Source organism: Haemaphysalis longicornis, unplaced genomic scaffold (genome assembly GCF_048455015.1).
Source record: "Haemaphysalis longicornis isolate Haplotype H1 unplaced genomic scaffold, Haemaphysalis longicornis Haplotype H1 scaffold_5, whole genome shotgun sequence".
Taxonomy (NCBI): Eukaryota; Metazoa; Arthropoda; class Arachnida; order Ixodida; family Ixodidae; genus Haemaphysalis; species Haemaphysalis longicornis.
The window spans coordinates 153,857,134-153,872,323 of record NW_027526385.1 but is presented as its reverse complement, the minus strand read 5'-3'; the positions used below and the strand labels follow the sequence as shown (position 1 = coordinate 153,872,323).

General features: G+C 48.7%; 1 protein-coding gene across 1 annotated transcript in view; it reads left to right on the top strand.

The window, feature by feature from the left end:
* Positions 1-12,589, top strand: part of LOC144139470 (uncharacterized) — a 53,216-nt gene extending 40,627 nt beyond the window's left edge. Inside the window, exon 5 of the mRNA XM_077671805.1 lies at positions 12,409-12,589. Within this exon, the coding sequence (XP_077527931.1) occupies positions 12,409-12,508 (100 nt within the window). The 3' untranslated portion in view covers positions 12,509-12,589. The remainder of the gene's footprint in view (positions 1-12,408) is intronic.
* The last annotated feature ends 2,601 nt before the right edge of the window (positions 12,590-15,190 follow it).

The window sequence follows — 15,190 nt, the reverse complement described above, 5'->3', positions numbered from 1 at the left end:
TACGACTTGCCGGCGCACCCCCTCGGAAATGCTGTGCATTTGATCGTGCCCCTCGCGAGGGGGATGTCTTTTTTTAACAGCTTAACTGTAGCGCAAATCCTTTATGTATGGTGTCCACAGTTCTAGGAATATCAAGGAAATGCCGAGCGCTCGTGCACGCTTTCTTCGAGCGCAGGTTAAACAAGCGAAATATACCCACTTAGGTATATTGGCCAATATTTGCAAAAAAAAAAAACACTCTCCGCGTGCTGCGAGCGCACGTTCGCCAAGCCAAGCATACCACCTAGAGTGATTGGTCAACATTGGCCACAAAAAAACTCCAGCCTAGTTCGTTCGTCCTCGTGTCGTTCTGCGCATGCGCCCTGTACCGTAGAAGAGCCGCGACTTGAATGTTGAAACTGTTGTAGGTAATCATTGACTCGCACGGCTGAGGAAGAGGCCGCTGTTCGAGACGCTGAGCGTGCAAAGCATCCGCCAGAGACGATAAGTGGCGCTCGCAGAATGGCGTACAAAAACGTCGACCAAAACGACAAGCTCACTCTGACCTTGCTCAACACGAGCTCTTTGAGAACACATGCCGCCGAGGTCAACCACGACACCACAATGACACTAAAACTCATCTTTGTGTCCTTGAATGATCACGTACAACACCTTCGCCATTCAAGTCTTGCGCGTGAGTGCAAGCCTCCTTAATTTTTTTTTAGTTGACTGGGTTTGGGGCCCATTGTAGGTAAAAGCGCCGTTGTTGTTGTTGTTGTTGTTGATGATGATGCTGTTGTTGCTGTTGCTGCTGCTGCTGTTGTTGCTGCGGCTGCTGCTGTTGTTGTGCGGTCAAGAAAATGGCCACCGCCATAAGGAGTAAATTAAGAACAAATACAGGTATGATGTGATGAGATTGGAACCCGGGTCTGTACATTAGCAGCCATTCCTTCACCATCTGTGCTGTCTTTTTTGCAGGCTGCCAGCATAGAAGTTGTAATCGCTGTTGTTCCTTTCTTCATAACCATACAGACTTGCGAAATCGCCAGGAATCGAGAGCTTTTTAGGAAATGAGCCCGCTTCAGAAAATTCACGAAACTATAAATTGGGAACCTAATAGTTTTAAAATACAGTGAAACCCACTTATAACGTACCCGAATAGAGTGAATTGGGCTGTAGGACATTTCGTCGAAAGGCAATTCGTAGCAGGTCAACTCGTAGTAGGGCAATTCGTCGCATAGGGCAATTCGTAATAGCGCAATTCGTCAAGATGACAATTCGTCACCCTATTAGAAGTTTCTTGTGTGTTTTGCTGTGAACTGGACTAGTTGGTAGTGATTCATTCTGAGACTACGCGAAACAACAAAGACCTAGGCATACACAACATAGGACACATGTACAGGCTAACAAGAGATTTTTATTCAGGAAAAACAATTTAAGAAAATCAAATCCTCCGCGCGTGCGCAAAATGACCGCGTCGTACATTAAAAACATGAAAAAATATTCAAACTATATACATCATGCTGCGACGCAAATACATCACGAGGTACCCTTATTCGTATATCCCGAATCAAGAAGAGCTATCTCGCTGTTATTGAGAAGATTGTCACACAGTGATGCCCCTCTGCGTCAATGCTTCGACGAACAGTTAGAAGGCAAAGGCAACGTGCCACATTTGTCTACGATATTCCCCCCCACAGAGAAGACATACACCTCCCGCCTGAATTCAAGGTACGTGTACTAAAACAGTAAAAAATTAGGTTAACCGTATATAAAAATCATTTGCAAACCAGCATTTCCCCGCTCTTTCTGTCCATAGCGACAGCGAAAACGAGTGCTTAGACCAGTTATTTTATAGTATTTCGCTGGTGAACTTTATCGCTAAGTCTTGATAGTTTGTTCTGGAAGCTCCATTCAACTTTCGGCCTTGAATGATAAGATTGGTCAGGCGAACGCGCAGCCTCCGGTGCACTGTCAGCTTCAGGATGAATTGGACTTTTCTGGGAAGCCTTTTGAGCTTTATCTTTTATGCAAGCACGTACCATGCCCCTCTTTCCCGAATTCCTTTATGCTGTAAGCCTGGAAATGTAACAAAATTTTTTTTAACGACTTGATGCCCAAGCGACGAGTAGCTCTATGACGAATCGCCCTACGCGACCGATTGCCCTGCTACGAATTGCCCAATTACCAATTGTCTTTCGACGAATCGTCCGTACCCCAGTGAATTGTGCTATATATCGAACAAAGAAAGGTCAGTTACGCAAATACATGCGAAACGTATTCCTACTAATACCTGATATATCGAACTCGGCGAGCCTAGAATTGCCGGCAAAATGCAGGGTCTGGGAACGGCGTTTGAAATGTTGATTGGCTATGATAGAGATATTGAGCCTCCCATGGAGCGACGTAACTCCCGGCACTTTCCGTCACTGTTTCCGACGCGCCTGACTCACGATTAAACCCTCCCAGTCAGTGAGTCCGGACCAAAATGGAAGCATCGATGAACTGTGAGAAGAGCTCCCCAGCGTTCCCGTTGTTGTGCTGAAAGGAGTGCCCTTCGAGGATTGCCTGAATGTCGACGGCGACGTTGCCTTCACTGTGAGCCCCTCGGACGCCGACACCGTCACCGATGTCATGGCTGCTGGCGCTGCTGGACGCACCGAAGAGTTGGAGGGTGTCGTGAGTGAAAGCCGTCCGATGCCTAATGAAGCGTTTTCGGCAGTCAATGTGCTCCACCAAGATTGCTTCGATATTGAAGGATGCGGACTGCAACTGATGCAAATGATGTCTCATGTAGGGAATGCTGAGCTAGTTGACGCCGCCAAAACGAAAATGGAAACAAGAATCACCGCTTTTTGGTAAAGGAGGTAGTTACAGCGGAAAGTAGCTTTATTGCTTGCAATAAATACATAGTTTTGTGTATGGTAATCGTATACTTTCTTGCGTTCGTTTCTGCATCCGGGGATGGCAGGAGGAGGGGGGTGGGGTGAGGGAGTCCCGCATATTGCGAACTCGTAACAAAAAACTCGTTATAGGCGGGTTCGGCTATTTCGAACTATTAGATATATCGAACTAACCGTGTCGCATGTTACAGTTCTCTATAACCAGGTTTGACTGTAGCGCGTGCCGGGTGCCAACGAGCATAATGGTAAATGAGTAGAGCTGGTGCATACCAGCCAAGCAGAACCCCCTGCTTCTAGAGAAGCTGTGACGTTTGCCAGTCTGCTTTGAGACCCAATTTGTGCCGCCAGACGAAGAAACGAAAGGAAGGAAGAGACGAAAACACCGTCGCTGAAAAGAAGCCGCTCATTATAATTCGCGCCAAAACACAAAATCACGAAAGCGAGGAAAGAAATGCAAATACGACGTCTCACAAATCAGGTCGTTGATCATTATCACCAGGCTTTCGACTTCAAAGCACGTTAACAGGCTTAAAGGCCAACTGCACTCAAATGTTTTCTTTGTCGAAATAAGTAGTCTATGCTCTTAAAATCACCATGGCGAAATCCCTAGCTTCGTAATCACAGAGAGCGCTAGGTACCGCCGTTCAAAGTACCTCCGAGCAGACGACGTTTGCACCTGGCGGAGAGTCGCCGAAACAAGTTCCGAGAGGCCTGTGACGGAGGTTGGGGAACCTGTCCCGCGAAGATCGCGCTTCTCCGGCGACTCGCAGGGCGCTCCGTCGGGCGCAGGGATGCGTTCGCCCGGGGTTTCTCTGCTATACCAACGCGCTGTACCGCCGTCGCCATCACATGTTTAAACTAAACGCATAGGCAGTAATATCCGCCATTTTTTTCAATGAAAAAAAAAAGAGATTAGAAGCCTTCAAACTTTCACGCGCTTGCGAACGTCTTGGTGTCAGAAAAACTCTTTTGACTTGACAATATTATTTTTATTTAAAAAAAAAAGCTCGAAACGAGCACTTGCCTTACATTTGTCATTCCTATTTCATTTATACCACAGAAAAACAAAAGATATTTTATAAGTTCTTGACCACTTGCACTCCCGCGTCCGATATTGGCCATATTTGGGCTGGCCCAACGCCACCTCCTTCCTTTAGACCTTTCCAAAAGTTTGGCGACCTAAATAGAGTTGTGCACGCGGCTATAAACAATTGTGCGACTTTTGCCTCACTCGCTAAGTGAAGCCTTCTGGTAGTAACAAATACATCGGCACAAATATCGGCTATCGTCTTTGCGAAGTGCGAAAACTAACGAAACTGCTCCTCTCCTAAATATTAGACTAGATTTTTGTTCAATTCCCAAGTGAAGCGTTAGATTTAGTTTATTTGAAAGTAAAATGTTTTCACCAGCACCTGCCTCTGTGGTTAAAGTAGAAAACAGCGGTAGATAGGAAATGTTTTCGTGTTTTAGTGCATCATTTGGCTGTGGAAGTAGCTTATAGTTTCAGACCACTTTTATAATTCGATTCTCGTTGTGCAGCACGGCGAAAAATACTGGGCCGATATTCACGAAACTGTTTGTACGTAATGTATATATAGTAGAAATAGTGATTGATCGCCGCCCGCGTGCGGTTTGTTCCCTTCAAAGAGAGCGACGTGATAGCCGAGGCGTCCGCTATAACGGAAGCTGATTTTCGAAATCGTACGGGCAACTAGCTTTCTAAATCAGGGTCCGCTCTTTTACTTGCAATGCCAAAAACTACTACTCCGGCAGTTAATATGATGTAAAAAAATAACTGTCGGGCGGTCTACTTTATCTCGACTGATAGCAACGGGATGCCGGAATAGCGCCTAACTCCATTATCATGGGCATACGTTAGTGGAAGTTCTTCGGTGGAAATAACGGGGCGAAACGCGGCGCTACCAAGCGCATTTCAAGGCGGCTCTCAGCAGCCGCCGGTCCTGGCGCGGCCGCTTCCGTTCCGCCACGTACGTCACGTCCGGTCGCCGGTAATGGCCGCCTTTTCTATTCAGTTTCGGTTCCGAAAACGCCAACGTTACGAGACGTTTGTGTCGCGCGCGTTGATGTTTGAAGCGCAGTATTTTGCATTTCGCACCCTTTTTATATGTACTATTTGGTGACATTATTTTTACATTCTCGAAAATTTGAGTGCAGTTGGCCTTTAAGCACCGGAAGATTTTTTAAAACCTGGATGGGTTGGTTATGGGTGCACCTGGTGGCCAAAACGATTTCATTCGCGACGTGTGAGATACGGATTCTTTAAAAATGCTGAGGCCTCTGGGCGATCAACACCAACTGTCTGCGTATTATCTGTACGACTGGGAATGAATTACGTTGGTTTAGATTGATGCTGAATGAAGAGAATCTTTACTATTTGCAATTTAAACCCCCAACGTGTAATTTTCATTATAACATGGCTGGTTTATGTCATTTGTGTCTGCCAGAGCGCCGTACTCGCATGCAGAAGCTTTATGTACTTGAAAATCCTTTATGCGCCCATTCCAACGAATACCTTGTTGTTTTCCTCACCTACACTAGAGGGTGGGCTGCCATATTCCTAAACTGTAAGGACAGTGCAGGTTGTGGCCGAACATCGCAGCAAATCCGCACATATGATTTCTATTTGCACATCCTGTGTACCAGTGCCACTCAGTTTACCTGACTGGAAATAGTAGAAAGGCTGGGTGACTTTCTCTCGACATCAGAAAAAAACAGCTAGAGCTTTTCAAGGCACAATGGACGCTACAATCAAACATCTCTTAAATCGACATTTGCGCTTAAGTGCAGTGGAATGAAAACAATTCTAGCTGTGAAAAGGAGCTGCAGCGATCGTAAGGGGTCTCATTGTGCACTTAGAAGTTGGCCCGCGGTACATGCGGGATGCGAATAAACAGTGCAGATTGCTGCTCTCTCCCCGACTACTATAGTCGAAAGGTGCAGAACATAGCATGTGTTAGTTTGGTCCCTTTCAGCACGTCTGACGTGACTGCTTTGCAACCTGTCTACCAAGCTGTCCACCAACTGGAACGCAGCCTTAGCCGGATCGACTCCGGGATGCGTGGCAGTTTCTTTAAACGCTGCCGCCATGGCGTCGAGAGGCCGTTAAAAGCAAAAATAAGCTCCATCGGGCTTTGTTGCAACAAACTCGCTTTGTGGCAAGACCAAAACACCAGCAGAGCCCGAAAAGACGGCAGAAGGCGCTAAGAAATCTTCAATACACCGGCAAAAAAAAAAACAACGCGTAAACCCTTTCCGGTTCGTCCTATATATTTGCGCTCCCGTGCGTTCGAGCAAAGTAACTATACCAAAATAAAAGAAAGCGTGAGAAGGTCACATTTCTCTATTATCCACAATTTTTCCGCGCTGCACATACTGGTGACAGAGCCGTATGAGGGCGCTTGAATATGCAGGCAAAGTACACGTCCTTGCAACGGTAATCGGTACATGATAGGAGGCCATTCTAACGCCCGTTTAAACAGCCGTAGCACGGCCCTGGAACAGACGTTTCCAGTGCCAAATGACCGTGATCCAACGCTAAGCAAAGAGCCATCGGAACGCACTCTGGACACTGCGTTTTCAAAAATAAATGAATAAAGTGATAGGAAATGAGTGCACATTCTGCCGGGGAAGTGTTGTAATCTGCGTAGTGTGCCTGTGTTCCGATCCGCTTAGCCAACCCCAGCCGGGTTCTAAGGTTACCAAAGGTTCGGCAAAGTCCGCATCAGCGCAGTGACTGCGACTGTTATTGTGACTCAACTATGCTCAGTCAATTCTGTTCCGCCTTTGCCATGTCCTCACCAGGGCAGGGAAAAAAAATGCGTGGAAGTAAATAAATGTACATAGCTCAATGCACACGTACAAAGGCTGATTACTGCGCCCGGAATAAACTTGAGCGTGTTTTATCACGCTGCTAAATTGTGGGGACCAAACATGCTAGACTGGTGGCAGGGGTGAAGACCAGCCTGCGCCTACAGAACACATTAGTCCATCTGCGAGCAATTGCTTCTATTTATCCATACATTCTCCGCTTTGTTGTCGTCATCAGCTGTTTAAAGTTGGAATGAACGAATGGAGCCTAATGTTTAAAGAGAAGCTTCATTTGTCTCTGCTTCCGTGTTTTGGGTAGGTTGCTGCGACTGGTCATTGCCAGAATACACCCCTCAGTCCCCGGCGGCTCCTCCTCACCTTCCCTTCGAGGGCGAGGAGGAGCATCCAGGCAACCCACCACTGGATAGGAGGCCAGCAAAACTCAACCAGCCTCCATCGGATCTTTTTCAAATGGATTTAACTATTGCGATCACGTAATAGAACGAGGTCAAAAACCACGTCGCACAAATTTAGCGAGTGTACCATCAGTTTAAGCGTGAGCATCTACCCGCGAAATTTTATGTCGTGGTGACGGCGCTGAGGCCGGACGCGGCGCCAGTCACGAGACCCGAAATTGAGCGCAACGACGTCGACAACGTAGCGAATCACTAAACTGACAGTCCCAGATTCCTGGAGCGTCGACAACGCTTACCGATGGAGCGCTGTTGCCAGACACGCTCTGAATGGAGAGCCAAGAAGCAGATAAAACGCCCCACCCTGGAATGGCGGGAAACAGCAGTCTCGACGAACGATGGGACCCATTGTGGAGCAACGCAAGCGACGTCATGAAGTCGAGGACGATGCCCGCTGGACCCAGGCTTTAAGTCAGCGAACGAAGAAAAAGCAGCAGTAGAAAGCCAAGTTGGAGAAAAGAAAAGAAACATTCGGAAAACGCCACGCGAGGTCAAGTTCCCTTGCACGTGCTAACGCTAGCAATCATCAAAGGCTGACCAGGTCCTCAGAATGTCCCCGTCATCTACCCAAAGAGGATACAAAGATAATAAATACCATGCAAAGGACTACTTTCAAAGATTATACAACGGTCGAGACAACGCAAGAAATATCAATTGCAAGTGGAGGACAGTTTCAATATTTCCTCGAGCTAATCATCAGATCGCGACTATGCTCCAACATCCTAGTTCTTAGTACAACCGATGTTGAAGCACCAAATAGTTTACCTAAGCTATAAACAATATGATGAACTACAAATAGTTTACATAAACTACAAACGTGGTACGGGGCATGCGGTAACTAACTGCATTTGTAGCGTTCTCGGACCGCGAAATGTGAGGAGCCGCAATCCGCCAAGAACGGATTTGGGGCTGCGCCGTAGGGGGAGGGAGGGTGGAAGGTAGGGGTCCGTGGGAAGATGTTTTACAGCGGAGCGGTTTTTTCCGAGCTTTCTCCGTCCGTCTCAACAAAAAACCGTGAAGCCCCAAGAAAAAAATGTTGATAAGGAGGTCGCGGAAATTTAACCCGGGACCTTTACGCCGTGAGTCCTCCAACCTAGCCACTGGGCCACCCAAAAGGCCAGACGGGTGCGGGTTTGGCAGCGGTGGGGAACAATAACATTTGCAGGAACGGAATAAAAACGCTTCTGATCATTGGAATCGAATCTGGCTCCCTCGCGTATGAAACCGGCGTATGAGTGATTCAGCAATCGTTTTCCGGGCGCACAGCATTTCCTTTGGGTTCGTAGCGTGGGCTTTGGCCTTGTACTTGGTCGCGGGTTCTACTGCGTGCGAACGCGCTCCACTTTGGGAGAGATGTGAAAGCCTTCGAACGAAATGATCTGAGCCTGCCCGTCATGAGGAACTTTCAGCCGGAAAGATCGGGAATCCGTGGGACGTGCAACACAACAGCCGGATCTCGGACGAAGTGAGAGGGGCCGCCAGTTCTGCTGTTTCTCCAGCCTTGCTCCATTAATGCAAGCTGCGCCAATTTTTTCATTGATCATGATGTAGGTGATATTAGAGTGGACGACAGTAGTAATCAGCTTTATTTATCTTGTAATAAAAATATTACAAATAATAAAATAATAACAATAATAATCAATCGCGTTTATTTACAAGCCTATGCAGGGACCACTAATAGGCCTTTATGGGTGTCCGAAGCATATAAATTTCTTAGGTCATTTTAGGTCACCTTGCTGTAAGAGGGGTGGGGGGAGGTGGTGCGGTTGTCTCCGTCACCCTATCTCCCCCCTCAAATCCGCCTCTGGGAGTCGCATACCGCCCAACACCTCCCCCGACAAACTAACGTAAGGCCCTCGGGAGCGTGAAAAAAGTGCATGCCCTAATGCCTGCAAAATTTCTTATATCAGTCATAACGTTTAGGAGTAAATGGTACCAATGGCAGTGTAGTACAGGTTTTCCTGCTAATGTTTGTGGTAATCCGGCAATAGTGGCGGGGGACAATCCCACGGGATGGACATGTGCCGACTGAGGATGAGGAGGTGGCGCGGGAGGAGCGAGGAGAGGACATGGCGGACTCGGCTGGGCGACGTGTGTGCAGCCGGATCGGCTGGGTGGTGTACCTTGGCGTAGCGGGACTCCAAGTAAAGGTGTGATCGAGGGGGCTCAGTGTCCTTTCTGGGGAACCGCGGCCGGGTGCAAGAACCCCGGTACCACATTTGGCGCCCTGAACGTGGGGCCGGCCGTGGTTCCTAGGAAGGACATTGTGGTCTTCTTCCTCGTTTTGGTGTTCCGCGGCAAATGTGACCGACAGCTCGCTGAAGATGTGGTCAGACACGATCGACCTGGCGGACCAGTCTCTGGTGGTGGACATCTCGGATGCCCTCAGCGAGAGGGACAAGGTCAAGTTCACTGTCCACACCAAGACGACGCTGTCGGACTTCCAGAAGCCGGAGTTCTCTGTGCTTCGGCAGCACGAGGAGTTCATCTGGCTCCATGACGCCCTGGAGGAGAGCGAGGACTACGCCGGGATGATCATTCCCCCGGCCCCTCCGCGGCCGGACTTCGACGCCTCGCGGGAGAAGCTCCAGAAGCTCGGCGAGGGCTCCATGACCAAGGAGGAGTTCGCCAAGATGAAGCAGGAGCTCGAGGCGGACAGCTGCTGACGACTGCGCCGGGCACCACCCCCGCGGAGCAAGGCCCGCGGACAGGACCTTGCCACGTTTGGACCTTCTGCAAGGACCCCCGGGTCTTAGGAGGCCACCTGTGGCACCGGTCTACTGCCATCCGGGCTGAGCCGTGGGAGTCTCTCGAGAGTGCCGACGCGACCCGCGGAGCAAGGCCCGCGGACAGGACCTTGCCACGTTTGGACCTTCTGCAAGGACCCCCGGGTCTTAGGAGGCCACCTGTGGCACCGGTCTACTGCCATCCGGGCTGAGCCGTGGGAGTCCCTCGAGAGTGCCGACGACTGCAGCCGAGGGCAGCCAGCGTCGGCCTTTTCTTCGGAGGGGGGGAGAGTGTGGTAATCCGGCAATAGTGGCGGGGGACAATCCCACGGGATGGACATGTGCCGGCTGAGGATGAGGAGGTGGCGCGGGAGGAGCGAGGAGAGGACATGGCGGACTCGGCTGGGCGACGTGTGTGCAGCCGGATCGGCTGGGTGGTGTACCTTGGCGTAGCGGGACTCCAAGTAAAGGTGTGATCGAGGGGGCTCAGTGTCCTTTCTGGGGAACCGCGGCCGGGTGCAAGAACCCCGGTACCACATGTTAATCCAATGGCCAACCAATTTTATCCAGACCGCCAGTCAATATAATCCGAGCGCCATCTAATGTACTCCAAACGCCATCTAATTTCATCCAGGTGCCAACAAATTTATTCCATGTGCCAAATAACGAAAAAAAGTGCAAGCCCGAATGCTTGCAAAATTTCTTATTGCAGTCATAACGTTTAGGAGTACACGGTAACAATGGCAGTTTTTCCTGCTAATCTTAATCCAATCGCCAACAAATTCTATTCAGACCGCCAGCCAATTTATTCAGAGCGCCGTCTAATTTACTCCAAACGCTATTTAATTTCATCCAGGCGCCAGCAAATGTATTCCATGTGCCAAATAATTTAATCTGGTCGCCAACCAAGTTAATCCAGCTGTCAGACGGTACTCCAGGAGACGTGTTTGCGAAATTAGGCGTAGCTTTTCAGACTTTGTTGTGCGTGGTGTGGTGAAAACAGGGTGTTTCGTGATCCACTATGCGGAAAATATCTTATGCGCACAGCTTAATGGAGATTTAGTAACACGCGCAGACCGGTAGAGCGGTCTTGTTGGAACCGTTGGTACCGTGTGCTAATTGTCTGCGAGATCGTCAGAAGTATCGTCTGCTCGCGTATTGTTACGCCAGCGGACTTTCCAGCGTATTGTTATCCGGACAGACGATACTCCTGACGTGAGCAGACGTTGTTAGAGAGTTTTAGCAGTCCGTCCGTTCCGTTCGTTGCGTTGTGACCGAGTTTACCGGGACCGGTCTGCGCCTGCGCGCGCGGAAGGGCGAGGAGGAAGGGCGAGGAGGCGCGGACATGGCGAAGCCATGCCGGCGGAACTAATCCCCCTACCGTGACGAATGCTCAAGTGCCCAGACGGGTCCCGGTCAACACGCTAGCTACGTACGCGACAGAACGGACGGACTGCTAAAACTCTCTATTATAATTTAGAAAATCATGCACTGTATAATGCCAACAATATACTGGCTAGTGTGTCCAGCGGAGCGCTTCGCTATGGAATTGAGTGGCGCAGTTTGCATTGAAAGCCTACCGATACCGACTGGTGGCCCCGTTTGGCGGGATGGTGCTGTCTCAGCCGTAGAGTTTTACAATAATATATACTAGCAGAGTCCTTCAATGCTTATTAGGGGACTCTGGTGGTGCTCATGGCAATACTTAATAAATGAGGCGAACTTTCCAAGAGCAGAAACGCGATCCAACTCCTCTTGAGGGACAGTGATGGGTTAGAGTAGATAGGGGAGCAGAATGAAACTCCTTTGTCCCGCTTGATGAGAAAAGTTATGATGTGTCAACCTATGAGGGACTAGGCCTCCTATCCGCGGCTCACTAGTCATCCCATTATCTTCCACCTCGCTATTTTGAAACAAAAACACAATTCGTTGAATTGAATGCACACAGCCTGCTTTTCTTGCATATTGGGCGATTTTACTCATGGAAGTTCATATGCCACACCTTGTGATTCGGTGGCGTCTCTAAACTGCTCGTCTTAAAACAACTTTACGTATACCATATTAGCTGCTCATCTAGGCATAGTAAATATGATTTTGTATAAAATTCCACAACTTGCATGAACCATCCGAAAACACCTCGCGTTTTCTTAATTCTTAGGATTTATTCCCTTTCCTCTACTCTAAGCCGGTAAGACAGCGCTTGCGGCTACTTGTTCTACTTATTCTATTGCAAAAAGGTGTTCACATAAAATCCACTTCAAAACGTTTACATGCATTGAGAGTAGAGTGGAATGTACATGACAAGTTGTTTAATGACCCGCTCTTGCTGAACATGCTCACATTACGGGTACGAGTACGTCGTTAGATGCAAAAAGTTATACAAAAATATCTAAGCTTGCTTCACAGATGGTGTGTAAGGTTACAAAGCATAAAAGAAAAGATGACACGAGGAAATACACTCCACGAGACAGTGAAAATTAATACTTCTTATCTTTTTAGGTGCCCCAATGCTCATTTGCTTAAGGACCCGAAGTGCACGGCATCCTTTGCTGAAGAGGCCCCGTACCCTGCCTGCTGTGGAGTAATAGCTTGTTCGTAACAAAAAAGGCGTAAAGGAGGAGATAATAGGAATAAATATGGAGCTAATTGGACGGTATCGCTGCACACTGAAAAAACCACGACCAGAAGAGGACTGTCAGCTCACAGTGTGCTATTTTTTTGTAACTTCCAATAAGAATTTCTGTTAATAAACATTTGGAAAATGAAATCTGAATGTTAAGCATAGCAATTTATGATAAGTTTCTAACTCTGCACTTTTATTTGCATCAATAAACCAAAATGTTTGCCTTGGCGATGTGGGGACAAAATATAATGGGTTTTTTTAGACAAACCCGGCCATCTCCACGAACGTGAAACCTGGGGAGGGGCGAAGCATGCAGTGTATAAGCGTAGTATTGGCGCCGTGGCATTGTTGCCCACGGAAATGAAATCGTGGCGGGTAGAGGTATTCAGCTTTGATGTAAAAGTCTCGTGTCTTTGAAGTGCGAAGTGTTCTAGCGTAAGGCGTTAGGAAACTAGTGTCCAGGCGGGTTCTTTTAGGACGCGTGTTTGCCACGGGCATGAAGCGGTCGTGTCCGAGGCGTTGGAAAACGAGTGTCCCGTGTTGTTTTAGTACGTGACGACATGAGACGACGAAAGAAGACACCGACAGCCCGAGCCACTAAGGAGCTTCATCCCTAAAATATTTGCTTAAATAGTAACCAAGACTTCAACGTTCCCTGGTGCCAAACTAAAAGAAAGAGAAGAAAAATAAAATTTTGGGGGTGTAACTGGTGGACGTTACGCCTGGGGTATCATAGGCACGCCATAATGAGGGAACCGGATGAATTTTGCCACCACCTCGACGCTTTTAACGTGCACCGCGATCTTAACCCACGGGCGTTTTCGCATTCCCCATCCATCAGAGAAACCGCGTAATATATATATATATATATATATATATATATATATATATGCATATATATATATATATATACAGAAAGATAGGTCGGCAGTCTCCAACGCCAAAAGAGGCATAGGGGTGTGGTTAGGCCGGCTCTTGTTTTTTACTACGGTTAATGAAGTTGACATTTTTTTTTAAATATACGGAAGAAAGAAAGAAAGAAAAACACCAGCCCAGAGTGGGGACCAAACCCACGCCTTTCGAAAGGCGTGAGTTCTTTAAGTCGCCACATGCACATCTAGAGAGCCTGCCAGGGATCGGGGGGAAGTTAAAGTCGTTACTCGCTGTAATAAAACCGCGGGGATGTAAATAAACATTCCGTAAGAATCGAAAATTAAGGCCTCGCGTGTAAGGTTTCTTTCATGCGACCATGAACTCTCACCCATACCCAATTCTTGCGAAAAAATACTATTTTTCTGCATCGCCGGCATTTTTTTTTTTTTGCTGGTATGATGAGTGACCTTCCGAATAACTGGATGCGATAACACTTTAGGGCGAGCAGTTAGATTTACTCACGCGCACCAAGAATGCGCTGTACAGGCGAACGTTTAGCAAGCACAGCATATTCCCCAACTCTGCAGGAGACTTCAATTCGTACGACGAGCACAAACGCCACCTCTCACTACTGAAGGTGCGAACTGCCACTACACGCCTCACTGTGCACCTCTTGGTGAATATGAATTAACAGGCCCACCACCGATGTGCCAATCAGTTGGCGCAGAGACCATAGCAGGCACCACAGTATTGTCGGGGGTACGACGAGCGTAGTTTGCTTGCCTCAAATGCCAATGTGACCGCTAGCAACGCCCTCCGAAATGAAATATATGAATAGCGCACTCTTTTTTTATTATTGAGAGGGGCATGTCGCACAGTTTTGATCATCGATCGGTGCACACCGGGCAACAGCAGAAAAAAAATTAACCATCTACCCGAAGGGAACTATTCGGTGATACAAAGCATGGGGGTTCCGTGTAGGCTCCACACCGGAGCAGAACCGGCGCAGGCGGTGTCTCGGAGCAGACTGAACGCCGCGCAGCGCGCGCACCTGCTTTTATACAGCTGGAGGAGAGGAGAATGGAGGAGAGACGCGCATGCGCAATGGGGGTGTGGACGGCACAACAACAAGGGAGGGACGTAGCCCCGACCATGAGATGGCTCCTGGAGCGACAGTGTCGCCGGTGTCTTCCTGAGCCGGCACGAGACGAGCCGAGCGGTGAGGAGGAGAGCGGCGATATCGCAGCTGGCGTGGAGAGGGGGTCACGCGGAGGAGAGGTGCGGACGCCGGACGCCGACGGACGACGGAGGGTCGACTAAGAGATGCTTTGCATCTAAAACAGAGGACGGCCCAGCGCGTGTGGAGACAAGAACGTCGATCCGAGCGCTGAGCCAGCGGTGGCATTTGCTACATTGGCGCTGCGATCGTACTACGGTCCCTTCCTGAAGTGCAAGTCATCCAGGTTCTCAACGTGCCCCTAAAGTAGTACCGACACGAAATTTCAAAGCTGAGATAACTGCGAAAAAAACCTACTTTGTATTATGGGGATAACTCCCGGAAACTTCCGACGTAAGCGTTCAGTGTAACAGAATTTAAATCAATTTTTATATTTGCGCGCACCAGAAAGCTGAGAACGGATACCCTTTGGGCATTCGCACCAAGATGGCGCGAAGACCACCTTGGCCAAGGGGTGGTGCACGAAAGCCCACGATTTCAAAAACTCCGTCTGGTTTGCCCTGCGCCGGAAGCCCCGCGGCTTTTGCCCCGTTTTCGAAAGCCCCGTA